This window comes from Oncorhynchus tshawytscha, linkage group LG08, assembly GCF_018296145.1.
Source record: "Oncorhynchus tshawytscha isolate Ot180627B linkage group LG08, Otsh_v2.0, whole genome shotgun sequence".
Classification (NCBI taxonomy): Eukaryota; Metazoa; Chordata; class Actinopteri; order Salmoniformes; family Salmonidae; genus Oncorhynchus; species Oncorhynchus tshawytscha.
This window is the reverse complement of record NC_056436.1, coordinates 40,653,469-40,668,466: the sequence shown is the minus strand read 5'-3', so window position 1 is coordinate 40,668,466 and position 14,998 is coordinate 40,653,469. Positions and strand designations below refer to the sequence as shown.

General features: G+C 43.2%; 1 protein-coding gene across 5 annotated transcripts in view; it reads right to left on the bottom strand.

Moving 5' to 3' along the window:
• Nucleotides 1-14,998, bottom strand: part of myo6b (myosin VIb) — a 95,884-nt gene that overhangs the window by 10,851 nt on the left and 70,035 nt on the right. Inside the window, exons 19-32 of one of the 5 annotated variants that reach the window (XM_024429793.2) lie at nt 14,879-14,917; nt 14,669-14,762; nt 14,378-14,508; nt 14,197-14,274; nt 13,777-13,906; nt 13,095-13,185; nt 12,185-12,335; nt 10,005-10,213; nt 9,497-9,575; nt 7,160-7,320; nt 6,777-6,821; nt 6,302-6,337; nt 5,631-5,669; nt 4,346-4,446 (exon numbers count right to left, since the gene is read on the bottom strand). In XM_024429793.2, coding sequence (XP_024285561.2) covers nt 4,346-4,446; nt 5,631-5,669; nt 6,302-6,337; nt 6,777-6,821; nt 7,160-7,320; nt 9,497-9,575; nt 10,005-10,213; nt 12,185-12,335; nt 13,095-13,185; nt 13,777-13,906; nt 14,197-14,274; nt 14,378-14,508; nt 14,669-14,762; nt 14,879-14,917 — 1,384 coding nt within the window. Of the gene's footprint in view, nt 1-4,345; nt 4,447-5,630; nt 5,670-6,301; nt 6,338-6,776; nt 6,822-7,159; nt 7,321-9,496; nt 9,576-10,004; nt 10,214-12,184; nt 12,336-13,094; nt 13,186-13,776; nt 13,907-14,196; nt 14,275-14,377; nt 14,509-14,668; nt 14,763-14,878; nt 14,918-14,998 lie in introns of those variants that run through there. The other 4 variants (XM_024429794.2, XM_024429795.2, XM_024429796.2 and 1 more) reach the window with 4 other exon arrangements.

Sequence of the window (14,998 nt, the reverse complement as noted above, 5' to 3'; positions counted from 1 at the left end):
TATATTAATTTTAAGCATTGTGTATAGTACTTAATAAGTAAAAATACTTTGAAGTAGTACCTAAGTAGTTTCTGGGGTTTACTACTGTACTTTACTACATTCCTAAAGAAAATATCCTCGCATACATTTTCCCTGACAACCAAAAGTAATTTCATGTCGAATGCTCTGGCAGGACAGCAATATGGTCCAATTCACGCACCTATCAGTGGGTTAACTTGCTCAGTAGCAGAATGACTATTAAGGTATCTTTACTTTTTCTCAAGTATGACAATTCAGTACTTTTTCAAACACTGATTTTAAGACATTTTTTGGAACAATGTACAGTACTCTACAAGTACATAACATTTCCAGAGTGAGCTCCCTGCTAATTATGAAGTTATGATACATTTTATGAACACCACCAACACAGTGAACGGTAAATGGATTCAAACGGAACTCCCTCTGCCGGTGACTTGCTCAATGTGCAATCCTAAAGGAGGGCTGTGATTGGTTAATTGATCTATAATGTCAATTTCTATGTATAAAATGGGTAATATCATTAAAAGTACCAGAGAGCCCACTCTGGAAATGTTATGTGTTTGAAGAGTATATTGTTCCTTAAAAATAAGCAACATTAAAAAAAGGGTAGTTTTGAGATATTCACATTAATATTTGTAATGATGAATAAATGAATGTGAAATATTTTATTTTAGAATCTAGGGACTCCATATATTAAAACTATAAGGATTATAATGACACCAAGATGTTGTCTGTATCATGTACAGTTCCCAATTATAGTAATTGGATAACGGGAAAAAGAGCACATACATAGATCATAGAAATACATACACATAGATTGTGAGAATAAGCATAGGAACTACAAGGTTTTACTAAACGTGAGTAGTAAATCCTCAAAGAAGGTCCTGGAATTAACCGGGGATCAGAGGTAAATCTAATGCCCAAAATGGAGAGGTAAACCTAATGCGCAAAATGGAGAAAGAAGTACGAATTTTAGAGACGTCTAGATGTAGAAAAATTTGAATTAATGATAAAGTAGATACATAAGACGTGTGTAGATAGTCAAGGAAACAGCAGGTCGAGGGTTAAATACCTGGCTGTCTGAATCCCGGGAAAAGAAGGTAAGAAGGCAAGCGTAGAGAAAGGGTGAGAGAAAGTTACAAGAAGGATATCAGCAGGGGAAAAAATTATGTGCGTGTGAGACCTAATAACGTATCAAAAGTCATAATAGTAATTATTTCAAAATTCTGAGTAGGAGATAGAGAGCGTGACAAGGGTCAAGAGAGGAAAGGAAAAGAGAAGATAAGGGGACATACAGGGAAAAAGAGTGAGGCAGAGATAACGAGAGAGAGAGAGAGTAAGGAGAATCCTCGCTGGGGAAACGCTTGGACCTTTAAACTAGGCTGGGAATTGTCTCGGTAGCATTTTAATAGTGTTGGTGGTCCAGGGGTTGAACTCTTGCCTACAACGCGGGAGACTTGGGTTCGTATCTCAGTCTATGCACCAATAGACTAAAATTCATTCTGATTGTAGTTCAACTATTGATATGTTTTGTCTGGAAAGATACGGTTATAATAGCTTGTTTAGGTTAAATTGAGAGACTAATTCATTCAAAATAATAGCGAAGCGAATTTCGATGCACGACGGTGTCTGTTGCCAAAATGATCTGCTGGAATAACGTATTGAGAATGGAGTCGTATTTAAATGACTGAATCATAGAATAGACAGTTACCTAAATCTAATGAATTCTAAATAATAGCGGAGAGATAATTGCGCTAGAGTTATGCCCATCGAATTGTGTTTTTATTCTAATGGATTGATTGATGTAGGTTATACATTTTGGCGATTTACATATTACTTTTAAATCTGGGACAATTCATAAGGGTGAAGCCGAAAGAGAAGGGAAAGTTGTAGATTGTTTAGGTAACACCAGTGAATTGGAACAGGAAGTTAAGGTATTCTAACATTATAATCTGTTTTCATTACGTGGAACAATGTCAGGTCAGTAAAGATGATTGCAGGTTGAGTTAACTTTATTTTGCAGTGACAGTGCACATTAATCACATTTGTGTGTGTCTAATGGCAGGGTATTCCTATCAAGCATTTTAAGAGACTGTTTACATGCAGACTGAATGGGTTTTAATGTTGTAAAGCAAGCTTGGGCTAAACTAGTCAAGTAGTAGGGGAATTTCATAGATTTAAAGTACAGTATTGTATCCAAGGGTAGCGCATGTTCAATTAAGTACATATAACCATTGAGGAAGTGTAAAATGAATGATTAGAGGGAGTACAATGGAATTATCAGGGTAGTATAATGAATGCTGACCAAGTGTTTTTTGTGTTTATGTGTGTGTGTGTGTGTGTGTGTGGGGGGGTGCTTCATTGTCTCTCTTGGGAATGTTTTCTGGGGGCTGTAATCTTGAAGGGAGCGAGTGAGATAGAGGCATGTTTCTACCAAATTGAGAAGGCCTGGAAATGTTTTGTTTGATTTTAGCCTTTGGGTTTGAGGAGATTTCCATGTTTCCTAGAGACGATATCTTAAAGGGGTACACACACATATGGAATATTATAAGTTTTATTTTCTGAGTTTTAATTAAACACGTGAATTCTTTAGATTAAAGGGAATGTTCTGGGAACCTGAGATAATTAATTATCGTAACATGGATGCCAGTACAACACTACCTGCCTGAATGCATATGTAACGGATGTGAAACAGCTAGCTTAGTTAGCGGTGGTACGCGCTAAATAGCGTTTCAATCGGTGACGTCACTTGCTCTGAGACCTTGAAGTAGTAGTTCCCCTTGCTCTGCAAGGGCCGCGGCTTTTGTGGAGCGATGGGTAACGATGCTTTGATGGTGACTGTTGTTGATGTGTGCAGAGGGTCCCAGGTTCGTGCCCGGGAATGGGCGAGGGGACGGTCTAAAGTTATACTGTTACACATAGTACCAATTGTAAAGTTTGGTGGGGGTGGTCTGGGGCTGTTCATGGTTCGGGATAGGCAGTTCCAGTTAAGAGAATTCTTAGTTCCAGTTAAGAGAATTCTTAACGCTACATTCTAGACGATTCTGTGCTTCCAACTTTGTGGCAACAGTTTGGGGATGCCCCTCTCCTGTTTCAGCATGACAATGCCCCCGTGCACAAAGCGAGGTACATACAGAAATGGTTTGTTTAAATAGGTGTGGAAGAACTTGACTGGCCTGCACAGAGCCTTGACCTTAACCCCGTCGAACACCTTTGGGATGAAAACACCAACCTCGAGCCAGGCCTAATCGCCCAACATCAGTGCCCAACCTCACTAATGCTTGTGGCTGAATGGAAGCAAATCCCAGCAGCAATGTTCAGACATCAAGTGGAAAGCCATCCCAGAAGAGTGGAGGCAAATATAGCAGCAAAGGGCGGACCAACTCCATACTAATGCCCATGATTTTGGACTGAGACCTTTGACGAGCAGGTGTCCACATACCTTTGGTCATGTAGTGTATTTGTGGTCAGAAAGTAACTTTTTGGAACTGAATGACAAAACATTTAGGAGATAGAGGTGCTCAAAGTTGACCCATTTTGCATGCCCCACCCTACCATGAGACAACCATGTCTTCATCACTGGAAAAAATACACGGTTGAATTTGATATCATTTAAAAGCCTAAAAACAGGGCTATCAAACAATTTTATAATTTATTTGAATAAACATTGTCAAGTTCTTTCAAATACACATTGTCACTTTTTTTCCTTTAATGTCAATTTCTCACATATATTGTAGCTTAGACCCTATTTTCCATCGTCTGAGGTGTTTGTGTTGTGCTTGCCATTGGTTGATGCACAGCATGCTCTTAGGGGAAGTGTTGGTATGAAGCGCTCCCCAACTGACAGCTCGCCTATTCATCTCGCCTATTCACACATCGAATCAGACTGAGGCGGTAAGACTTTCCTCCATGTTTTTATATTGAAACGGGTACAGAGGGAAAAACACAAATTCACCTTAAATGGTAATAATTTCCCACTCTGCCACAATGCTGTACCCTCATCAACGTAGCAGCTGCATGTACACTCTCCTGTCGCGTCTTAATCTTACACCCTCACCCAAATAGAATTCCTCTATCAATTTCGGCCTGGTTGCAATTTCCTGGAAATTACCTCCCACTTTAGCTATCTGTGAAAATTACAGGGGAAATCATGCCTAGGCAGGAAAGTCTAGAGCGGGGCGAAAACCCATTTGAAGAGGTTGCGTTACTGGACAGATTTTCAATTATTAACATTGGGGCTGAATTAATGATGGTGTGAGTGATGGAGGTGCACAGAGCTGGATCATGAATTTCCCTGAGAGCTCGCCACCTTGGGGAAAAGTCTTACCGCACGAGGTGTTGATGACATCCCGCAGCTCAGCGTACTTCCACTTGCTCAGGTCGTACTTCTTCACGCCGGCGGCTTTGAGTGCCTGCACCTGTGGACCCCTGCATTCCCGCAAGGAAAGGAGAGAAGAGAGGAATCAATTTTCAAAAGTCAGAGCAGTGGGACGTCTCGGAATCCCCGCTAGAATTGGCGCCCCCATAGTGATGCGGTGGTCGTTTTCAAAGAATAAAATACTGGTAACAATCAGAAAAATAATCAAGTGCTAAGTGGGGCAAAAAGGGGAAAATCTGTGTCTGACTTCGTCACTGCTCTCTGACATCCCACAGGCAATTACACTCCCACTGCAGATGTGTGGCCATTTAGTGTGACCATTTCACCCTATAACCTTTTCCCCACCCCACCTAAACTTAGTCAGTGTGTTCCTGGGCTTCGGTAAGCACAGTCTGCAGCCCTTTACCTGCGTCCCGCAGCATGCTTCTGAGATCTCTAATTAACAACCCGACAGGCAGGATTTGGCCCCTATTTACGGGTGGCCCTCCAGGTCTGTCTGTGTGGCAGGGTCAAGGCTTTGGGCCGCTGTAGAGGAATCCTTGGGTGTTCTGGTGCTAATCCAATCTTCGGACGTTAAGCCTCCCTGTAAGAGGAGGGCCAGCCTGGGCAGATACCGGAGTGACAGAAGAATGTCAGGGAGAGACTATGTTGTGTGTGGTGGTGACAGCTCACCTGACCTTTGGGGCTGAGCGCTGGATAGTCGCCATGTCACCCCCTCAAAGTGCTCCGGGGGTAACAGGGATTGGGTTTAGACACGGTGACTTGAAAGTGCGTTGGCCAACTAGCTCTAACAAAGAGCGCTTATTATAGATAGCATGCAATTCCCCTTACTATGGAATCCATAGTAAGGGGAAACAGCGTACATTGATGTCCGAGGGGAAAAAACTGTGTTTGTTGTTTGCAGTAACTTCTGCAGTAGTAACTTAAACCAGTTTTAAGGAAGTTAGTTTTGTTCAAAGTGCAATAGTTGTGGTCAATGCCACAGCTGGTACACAATCAGATTTCATCCCAAAATACACACACGCATGCAGACACGTCTAATTTCAAGATTCAATAAACTGATCAACAAGATAACATCCTTGGTAAAATCTCTTAATTTCCCTTTGCACAATAGGATTTGAAACAATTTTAATAATACATTTGAATTCTTCGGAAATGATTCATTTGATTAATCGATTTGGGTGATTCAGGTGATCATTGATCCGAGAAAAAACAATTTCTCTCCATTACCCACCAAGCCAGAAGTTGTGACATTTCCAGCGCCATTTCCTCCCTATATAAACACATTAATACCAGCACACATAAATTACTATAACAGAATAATACATCAATGTCTCTGATTCATACACATCCATATATCAGTAGTATAAATAGTATTTCCCATTGGTCACAGAGTTCAGGGTGGCTTCCACTATGAACCGTGTGTGCAGCCATCTGATACGTTGATGTCAGCCTGCGTTGTGACAGTCACACACTGTTGTGACACTTGTGGCGTGTTGACAGCTGTGAAAATTGGAAGCTGCTTAAATGTATCCCTCAGTGACAAGTCATGAAGAAATAATCGCATCTGATGAGTGAACAGGTAGCCCAAGTGTCAGTACACCAAATACAGTACTACTCTATTCCAACTGTAACTAACCATGGCTAAACTCATCCATTTGTTTCGACGGTGGTAGCTACTGATATCCTTACTGGAGTGGTTAAGTGTGAGTCCTAAGTAGTTAGCTAATTAGTCCTACCACGAACGTTGGTTAGGAGTTAGGGGGAGGGGGCTTTGTGTGTTTTATCAAATAGTTGTGCAAAGCTATCAGATCTAATACAATAGGAATGGAATATCAATGTTTGCCATATCCATATGCGTTATAAGAACAAATGCAACGTATAAAAAAGTCCCAGAGAACATACATTGTGATTGCCTTGAGGTTTTGAAGTCCACCAGCACTGCAAACAGAGGATATGATGATTAGGAGATATGAGCATATGATTGTTGCAACTTAGAAGAATCAGCAGAAACCGATCAAAAGCAGATCGGCATGTTCCTGTTTCTGTTTAGATTTGTCACGCAAAGGTTGCCTGTTTACGTTGGGCTAGTAACAGACGTGCTTATCCCATGGCACTGTTGATTCATGCCCTGGGCCGGGACCACAACGGTGGATTGATTCGTGACTGGAATGTGGTGTTATTTGGTTCGATCCAACGTGAAGAGTTAGAGAATTTGCGTATTGTTTATGATGGCTTTGCATGGGCTGGTATAATCCTGGATATAAATTGATGAAAGATTAGATTTGAGGTTGAGATTAAAGCATGCGGGGGAGTGTGATTAATGGGTTGCGTTAGGTTACTGGAAGCAGGAGGCTAAAACTAATGGCTAATGTCTTACATGGATCTCATTGTGTCTGGATAGAGACCTGAGAAAGACCCATTTCTGAAAGAGGGGAGAACAAAAGGAGAAAAAAATAGGTTATGCATGCAGTGGACAGGTAGTGGTCTCCTTTCGGACCTAGATGAAACACAACACCTATTTTTATTTGACTTGTTGAATCCTTACCAAATCCTGCTGCAGAAGCTCCCTTGAGCTCTTATTACAACATTTTCTGGGTTAAACAACAACCTTTTCCACGTACCTAACCTTGGGTACGTCCTGCAAAAACCTAATCTAGGGCTCGTGTATTGAGACACGACAATATATGAATAACAATATACAGCACAGTGTGTGTGTTTGTGTGTCCACTTCTGTGTGTGTTTGTTTGTATCCGTGTGTACCTGCGCAGGCTGAGGTCCATCAGGGCCTCGTCGGTGATGAGTTCGGCTTCACTCTGGGCGATCCTCATGGCCAGCTCTCTGTCCCTCTTCTCCTGCTCCAACATGGCTGACCGCTGGGCGTCCTCCTCTCGCTCCAACGCTATCTGGATGTCCATCTCCGCCTGAATGCACGCATTGTCGGCACCATCATCATTATTCTCAACACCGCCATTGCATCATGAGTGGTTCATTTATATGCGCTTCATGTAAGGAACCTGTTATCGATGTGAAACATCACTACAGCAGAGAAAGAATAGATGATCTTTATCACTAGACAGTTACGTTCAGACAGTCAACAGCAGAAACTTGGTAAGATTAAAACATTTTACACGGCATAGATTGACATTTTCATGATGATTGACATTACACGCCACTTTTAATCTGTAAACACAAGTCGGAAGTTCTTCTTCACACACTTTTTTTTGGGGGAAAGCCAGCCACCCCTGGAGTCAGAGATTAGAGCAGGACCATGGGCTGTGTCAGATTGTCTTAGTCCTGGGGAGCGATGGAACCTCGACTGACCCTGAATGCCAGGAGAACTTAGGCAATTACAGGGCCTGCTGTGTGGCCTGATTAGACATACAACCTGGTTCAAGCAGCTGGTATCGAGTCTGTCCCTGTGACTGCGCACCTAGACGATGCAGACATGCACCCAGCAGACAACTGCAACAACACGGCAGCCTAATCAGAGAGGAAGGTCAGAGGGTACTCTGAAGGTCAGAGTTTACTCTGAAGGTCAGAGGGAACTCTGAAGGTCAGAGGGAACTTTAGGCCTTGTGAGGAAGTTGGAGGGCGATAAACAAGGTAGCAAAGAAAGTTGGAGAGGAGGAAACTGAGGGCAAGGTGAAAGTAGCAAATCTCTGAGGGAAAGAAAAGCACAGCCCCCCCAAAAAAAGCCCATTTCCACTATTCTAAGGCTTTGAAGTAGGATGAGCCAAGGCTAAAGATGCAACGGAACCTCAGCTTTGTGCATGTGAATCAGGCTACTAAAAGCAACAGGGGGGAAGATCTATGAATATCAATGCTGTGCTGGGGTGAGTTTGGGAGGGCAGACATGGGTGCCTCTGCTTGCGTCCCATGAAATGAACTAGCATCAGTACTTCTAGTACTCCTACAGTAGCAGGAGTGCTTTGACAGGCCTGGGCTTCCAGCCCGGGTAGATTAGAGACAGTGAACGGTGGTGAACCCCCAGGATAGACACCATTGTAGGAGAGAACAGGAGGGCATGGAAAAGAGGAGGACTGGTGTGTTGAGAGGAAGAGAATGGGATGGCGGGGGAAGAGGGAAGTAGGGATTACAGCGAGAAGAGAAGAGGAGAACACACACAGGAAGTAGGGGATTAGAGATGAAAGACTACCAAAATAAGAGGGCAGGATAAAGGAGAGCAGTAGTGAAGAAAAAGAAGAGAGACGGATGAAAATAAGCGATGGATGAGGAAGGAAGAGGTTTGATGGAGGGTTGAGGACTGGAGAAGGTTGTGGGAATGAGGGGATAGAGAAAAAAAAGAGAGCGGGAAAGGGGGGCCTGAGGCTGGGAATAGAGGGCAGAGGAGGAGAGAAAGAGAGAACAGCATATGGTAATAAGGGACAGAAGAAAAGGGGGATGAGGGTGGGAAGAGAGGGCAGAGGAAGAGAAAATTAGGAAAATGCATATGGGATTACAGGGCCGAAGAGGACAGAAGGGGGATGGGAAGAAATGGTAGAGGAAAAAAAGGAGGTAACTGCAAACGGTAATTGAGGGCATGATCATTAAGGGAAGCGGAGGACAGGCACAGCAGGAGGGAGGAGGGTGGTTCTGGGAAGGCAAGGGGAAGGAGAAACTCAGCAGGAGTGATCCATCACAAGAAAGGGATGGCCCACTGGGAAATCTGACCAATGCCACGACCTCGGTCTTAGTACAACAAACACGACAGGTAAGAAATCAATCCATTACTGCTCCATAGAAAGTCATTGGAGACTATCAGGAATTAAGGTCAATGTCTGAGGAAGTGGACCAGTGTTAGGGTCTCTCTAGTGGGAAAGGAAGGGTCAGTAACTCCCGAGTGTGGCAGGCACTGCATCTCAGTGCTAGAGGCGCCACTACAGACACCCGGGTTCAAATCCAGACTGTCTCACAACCAGCCGTGATTGGGAGTCCCATAGGGCGGAGCACAATTGACCATACGGGTTTGGTCGGTGTAGGCCATCATTGTAAATAAGAATTTGTTCTTAACTGACTTGCCTAGTTAAATAAAGGTTACATAATTATTTTTTAAAAACAAACAAAGCTCTCCTTTTGCACTTCAGTGGGGTCACAAACCTGCATTATCCTCTCCTCTTCCTCCCTCCTCTTCCTTTCCTCTTCTTCCTGCTTCCTCTTATGCTCCATCTCCGATTTCCTAATGAGAGGGGACAGGGATGACAGACGACAGAGGTGGTTAATGCCTTTAAATGGCAAAACACCATGTCACTTCAAAATCACAGATGTACTCAATGACACGATCAAACCATGAATAATGTATAAGCTCAATCTCTGAACATCAACTCCGGACATATCCTGTTGGGGGGTTTCTTTAAAATTGATATTCATGTCAATGACTTCAACTAAAACAGTGCAAGCGTGGACAACTCCAATCATGAAGGGCTACTGTTGGTGCACTGTGCAGGGCTTTTGTTCCAGCCCAGCACTAATACACTAGAACCAAAAGCCTGCACACAGTGAAGCCATCCACTACTTAAATTGCGTACCCCAGTACTACCAGCCCATTTATGTTCTCATTTGTACCCCTGGTACCACCATCATTCACCCTTCCATCCCCTCCACTTACATCCTCCTATCGTCTTCCTCCTTCTGGCGTCGCTGGTCCTCCTCCTCCCTTCGCCTCCTCTCCTGCGCCATCTCCTCCTCGATGCGCCGCAGCCTCTCCATCTCCTCCTCCTCCTGCTTCTTCTTCTGCATGGAGGAGAGCAGTTGCTCCGAGCGCTTCACCAGACCCTGGTACTCCTGGTCAATCTCCTTCCGGGTCATTACTGTTGCCTATAGGAGGGGGCATAGGTCAAAGGAGTTGTGTCATAGGTCAACGTCTTTGGCATAATCACATAGGCTTATTACACAATTTTGTATAGGCAAAATTATTTGGACTTGTGTTGTCAAAGTGTGTCATGGTCATTATTATAAATGCATACAGCATATACAGTAGGTTTAATAGGACTGATGTTTTTCATAATGACTTAAACAAATGAGATACAATAAAAAGCCCGTGGGGTAAACGTTAAAAGTAACATTACATTCCCAATATCCCAGAATCTCGTTTAATTCAACTTTCCTAATTTCCTCTTCACATACAAATGTTTAATTAAAACTGTCCATGGGTTTGAGGGTTTTCCCTGCGGGAACGGGGTCTGATGCCATTGACTAAATGACAGCCATTGTTTATGACTCATGTTTAATTCAGCGAGTGATGCTAAAGCTACAGGCTTCATATAGGGCTGAGAATATCATCAGGCGCTGGAGAACATCACCAGGCGCTAGTGAACACAGAGCGGATGCTAACAGAGGAGCGCAGGGTTGGGCAGACGCACAGAGGTGGCTGAACTAGGGAGTAAGGGAGGGAAGGAGAGAAAGGGAGAATGAGACAGTTGCTCACATGGAAAATGTTCTGCACGGATTCCAGTCATCTAGTCATCTAGTCTAGCGCTACCAGCGCTCTAGCTAGCTACCTCTGCCAATAACACACATCCGGGTTACAAAGACAAAGTTTACAGACAACACTAAAACAATTAGGGAATCAATTTCAGAGTCTGGATAGCATGTGTATGCCCATCTAGAGGCCCCAAATAACACTGGTGTTTCTAGCAGTGGGAGACAGGCGAGTTCCCTAACCATATTTATCCATATTAGAGGATTACACATCAAATCAACCAATGTTCCCTCTAAGCTATGTGCACGCGCAAAGCTCCACCAGGACTGCAGCACAGAAGAAATTACAGCCCGCGAAAAGAGATGCATGAGATTGAACTTCACTCAACTTTACTACAGTTGGCCCCGTTAGTGTAAACTATCAACATTTCCCTCTACTTTGAGAATTGTGATCGAATCAAGATAGTATTAGCCCCTTTTAATGCAACATACAGAAACAAATCTAACTTTATAAGACAGTCTGTGATTTTGTTTTAGGTAAAGCGCATTGTCGGTAGATTCTATTGAATTGACGGGCACGAGTGGTCACAAGTAGATGTGCTTGTTTTGAGATCAAAGTGCATAGCCGCGTGTGCAAGTGTTCAAATTCATTGCTAGTTAGTGAGTTACTAGCCCAGTTACAACTAATTTCTGGTGATTGCTTCCTAGAACGAGTCAAGTAAAGATCTTTTTTTATGCCTTAAAGGGGCAGTGTTGTATTTTGAGACAGGTTTGAATAAGCCAAGAAGCCAATAGGCAGTGTGTAGCATATACTTTTTGTCTGATTCTCTGTAATAATAATAATTGTAAGGGAATAATATTTTATTTTGTGATGTGGCTTCTCGCATCAAACACATAAAACATTTCAGTCACGTCCTTGTTTAAGTGGCTCAACAGGATACTGCCAAGCCCTGAATTTTTTCAAAAGTCTCATGGAATGTAGGCCTACATTGAACACCACACATTGGCTGCTACTGTAGGCTGTATCATAGAACAGCTGTTTCAATAGCTACTTCAATCGCTATGTTAAAATATTATGGGACACATTTTCTCCATTGTTTTGGATGGTAGGCCACTCTGGTAGGACTACATTATGATCAAAAAGCCACAGTAGCCTATTGACCACTGTTAAAACTGCACTGAGATCTGCGGGATTAGATCAGAAAAGTAAGAGGGGTGAGTCACCCTGTCCTTTTCGGTTTAGGGTGAAGTTGCCCCTGGATGCTGATCTTGGGTCAGTTTTGCAATTCCCAGATTAGGATAGGGGGAGGGGAAGCTGATCCTAGATCTGTGCCTAGTAGCAATTTCACCAATGGAGCTGCCCTTCACCTTAATCTTGGCCATAAGGGTGTCGATGGAGGCCCCCAGCTCCTGGATCTGCTTGGCCATCTCCTGCTTGCCCTCCTTCAGTGCGCCCACCACCTCGTTGAAGCGCTCCATCCGCGTTTTCAGGTTACGCACCTTCACCATGCCATCGATGCTGTGGCCGCAACACACACATACATATGAACACAAACACATATAGGAGCAAATGCAAGTATACGTGCACCCACATAAGTGTGAGCACTAAAACTCGCACGTGCCAACACACACACACATCGTATTGGTTGAGATGAATAAAAGCCTATTTGAGTTTTTATGCTTGAAAATGGTTCGTGTGAAACGGACATTTTGTGCTAGCTACATAATAACTTATTCACAGATCATATACAGTGAAAGTATTCATACCCTTAGATTTATTCCACATGTTGTTGTGTTACAGCCTGAATTCAAAATGTTTTAATCAAATTTGTTTTACTCACCAATCTACACATACCACATAATGAGAAAGTGAAAACATGCTTTTACATTTTGTTTTGCAAATGTATTTCAAATGAAGTACAGAAATCTCAGCTGCCTTTGGCTTTATCTGTCAAACAACCTATTACACACATTCTTGGGTCCTGAGCAGTCAATTCAAAAAACTCATCACACGGATGGTCCCATTCACAAAAGCAATATGTATTTTCCAAAGGCAATACGACAACGACATACTGTATCTTCAAAAGCAATACAGTAAGACTAACATTTCTTAATGTAATATGGTGACAAGAGTGTGCCAGGAGTCACAGCTGAGCTCTCAAGATTGATTTGAACTTCTAACTGCATAATGTGTAGAAGCTATCAAAAGGCACAGTGTTAAGCACTTTCAAACAAAGGGAATGTGTGTATGTGTGTGTGTGTGTGTGTGTACACCCACCGTGGCTTATGTTTCCTCTTACAGAGCCACATGCGGACGGTCTTCTGAATCTTAATAAGGGCAGAGGCACGATATTTCATCTTCTCCTTCACTGTGTGTGTGTGTGGGGGGGGTAGAGATAGAGAGCATGAGAGAGAAAGTGAGTGAGTAAGACAGAAAGCGAAAGAGTGAGAGAAAGTGAGAAAAGAGAAAGTGAGTAAGAGGGAGATCCAATCATCAGCATAGTATTGGGCCTATTCACACAAACAGAGATGAAGCTACACACACTCCCTATGATCTGTTGACTGAGCTTGTAGGGATATTAAGTTGGGGTTTTTTGAAGGAAAATAAATGGAAGTGCAGCCAGCCGTACCAGTGCATATAGCCTCAGCTATGAGATATCCTGAAGGGGAAGTTTAGCAACTCGGATTCAGCAGATATCATTTTGAACCTTTTTTGTTACGGGGGTTGTTTTAAAAGTTATATTCCTTTGTTTTCTTTTTTTGCAATTTTTAAGCCTGTCTAGTGACTAATGCTAAAGCATGATGGTGCAACGCAACTGACTCTTAATGATGATTCAATGCGTCAATGTTTTAATTGTATCTTTCCTTAATAACTAAATACATTATTATTTTTTAACTAGCAGGAGTGCTACTATTCTACGGTATGTCGTCCAGCTCAGTGCGAGTATGAGTAAGCATACGTTTGATGACGGAGAGGGTGCACCACTGGACCTTCTTCCAGCGGCTGATGACCAGCCACTGGTTGACCTTCTTCACCAGCTCTGCCAGGTGGTCCGGGTCCGACTTCATGATTTGGTCAAACTCTGCAAACTGACCCAGAAACAGGACATCAACAGAATCACTCAAGGTCATTTGGGCCTATGTAAATCAGCAGCTTTTCTCTAGCTCGTCCTGGGGACCCTAATGGGTGCACATTTTGTTTTTTGCCCCAGCACGACACACAGCTGATTTGAATAATCAAAGCTTGATGAGTTGATTATTTGAATCAGCTGTGTAGTGCTAGGGCAAAACCAAAAACGTGTACCTATTAGGATCCCCCGGATCGAGTTTAGGAAACACTGCTGCAGAGTATTAAAAAGAGAGCAGAAAGCAGTGCTTACCTTCCCAGGACGGAAGAATACTCTGGTCAACCCAAACTTGTAGTCATTCTCATTCAGCCCTAGTGCTTTGAACAAAGCCTGCAGAGGAGCAAGAACCAAAACCATCAGTCTCTTAAAATGTATAAACATGTGAGCAAAGTTACCTTTGAAATGTAATACTGTGTTTGGGGGAGCCATCCACCTTGCAGAAGAGCCTGGGGTCCAGTCGTGTGAGCTTGTCAGGCATGTATTGCTTGTACATGTTGTAGAGCTCATGGAAGGGAGCTCGTGAGGGGAAGCCGCCCTGCATTAGGTCCAGCACTGACACCATGCCTGGTGAGGAAAGGGAAGAGAATGTCTTAAAGAGGTGTGTGTTTGTGTGTCTTTACTAATCTTTATAACTGATTATGAACTAAAGTTTACTTCGTTTTTTTACAATGTGATTGTGTTAATGATACTCTCAAAACAATGTTCTTCCTCTCCAAGCCCATACCTGAACACTGCAGCTGAGACAGAATCTGGGCTCCTTCAAATTGGTGGCTCACCATCTTTAAGTTGGGTTTCACACAGCGAATGAAGCTGGAGCCCTTTGAAAGACAGGTAAATCATATCCATTACATATCCATCGATCACATCCAATCTGAGGCCAGTTCCTGACTACCAGTGTGTGAGAGAGGACATCAGGTACGGCACAGATACTCACAGTGCTGCGAAGCTTCTCCAGCAGTAGGTTCAACTGGGTCTGTGAAGGCAGGCAGAGAAAAAGCTTCCTTAATACTTAATCTAAGTCCCATCGCACTGCACAAAAAGGGGGTAAGGAGCA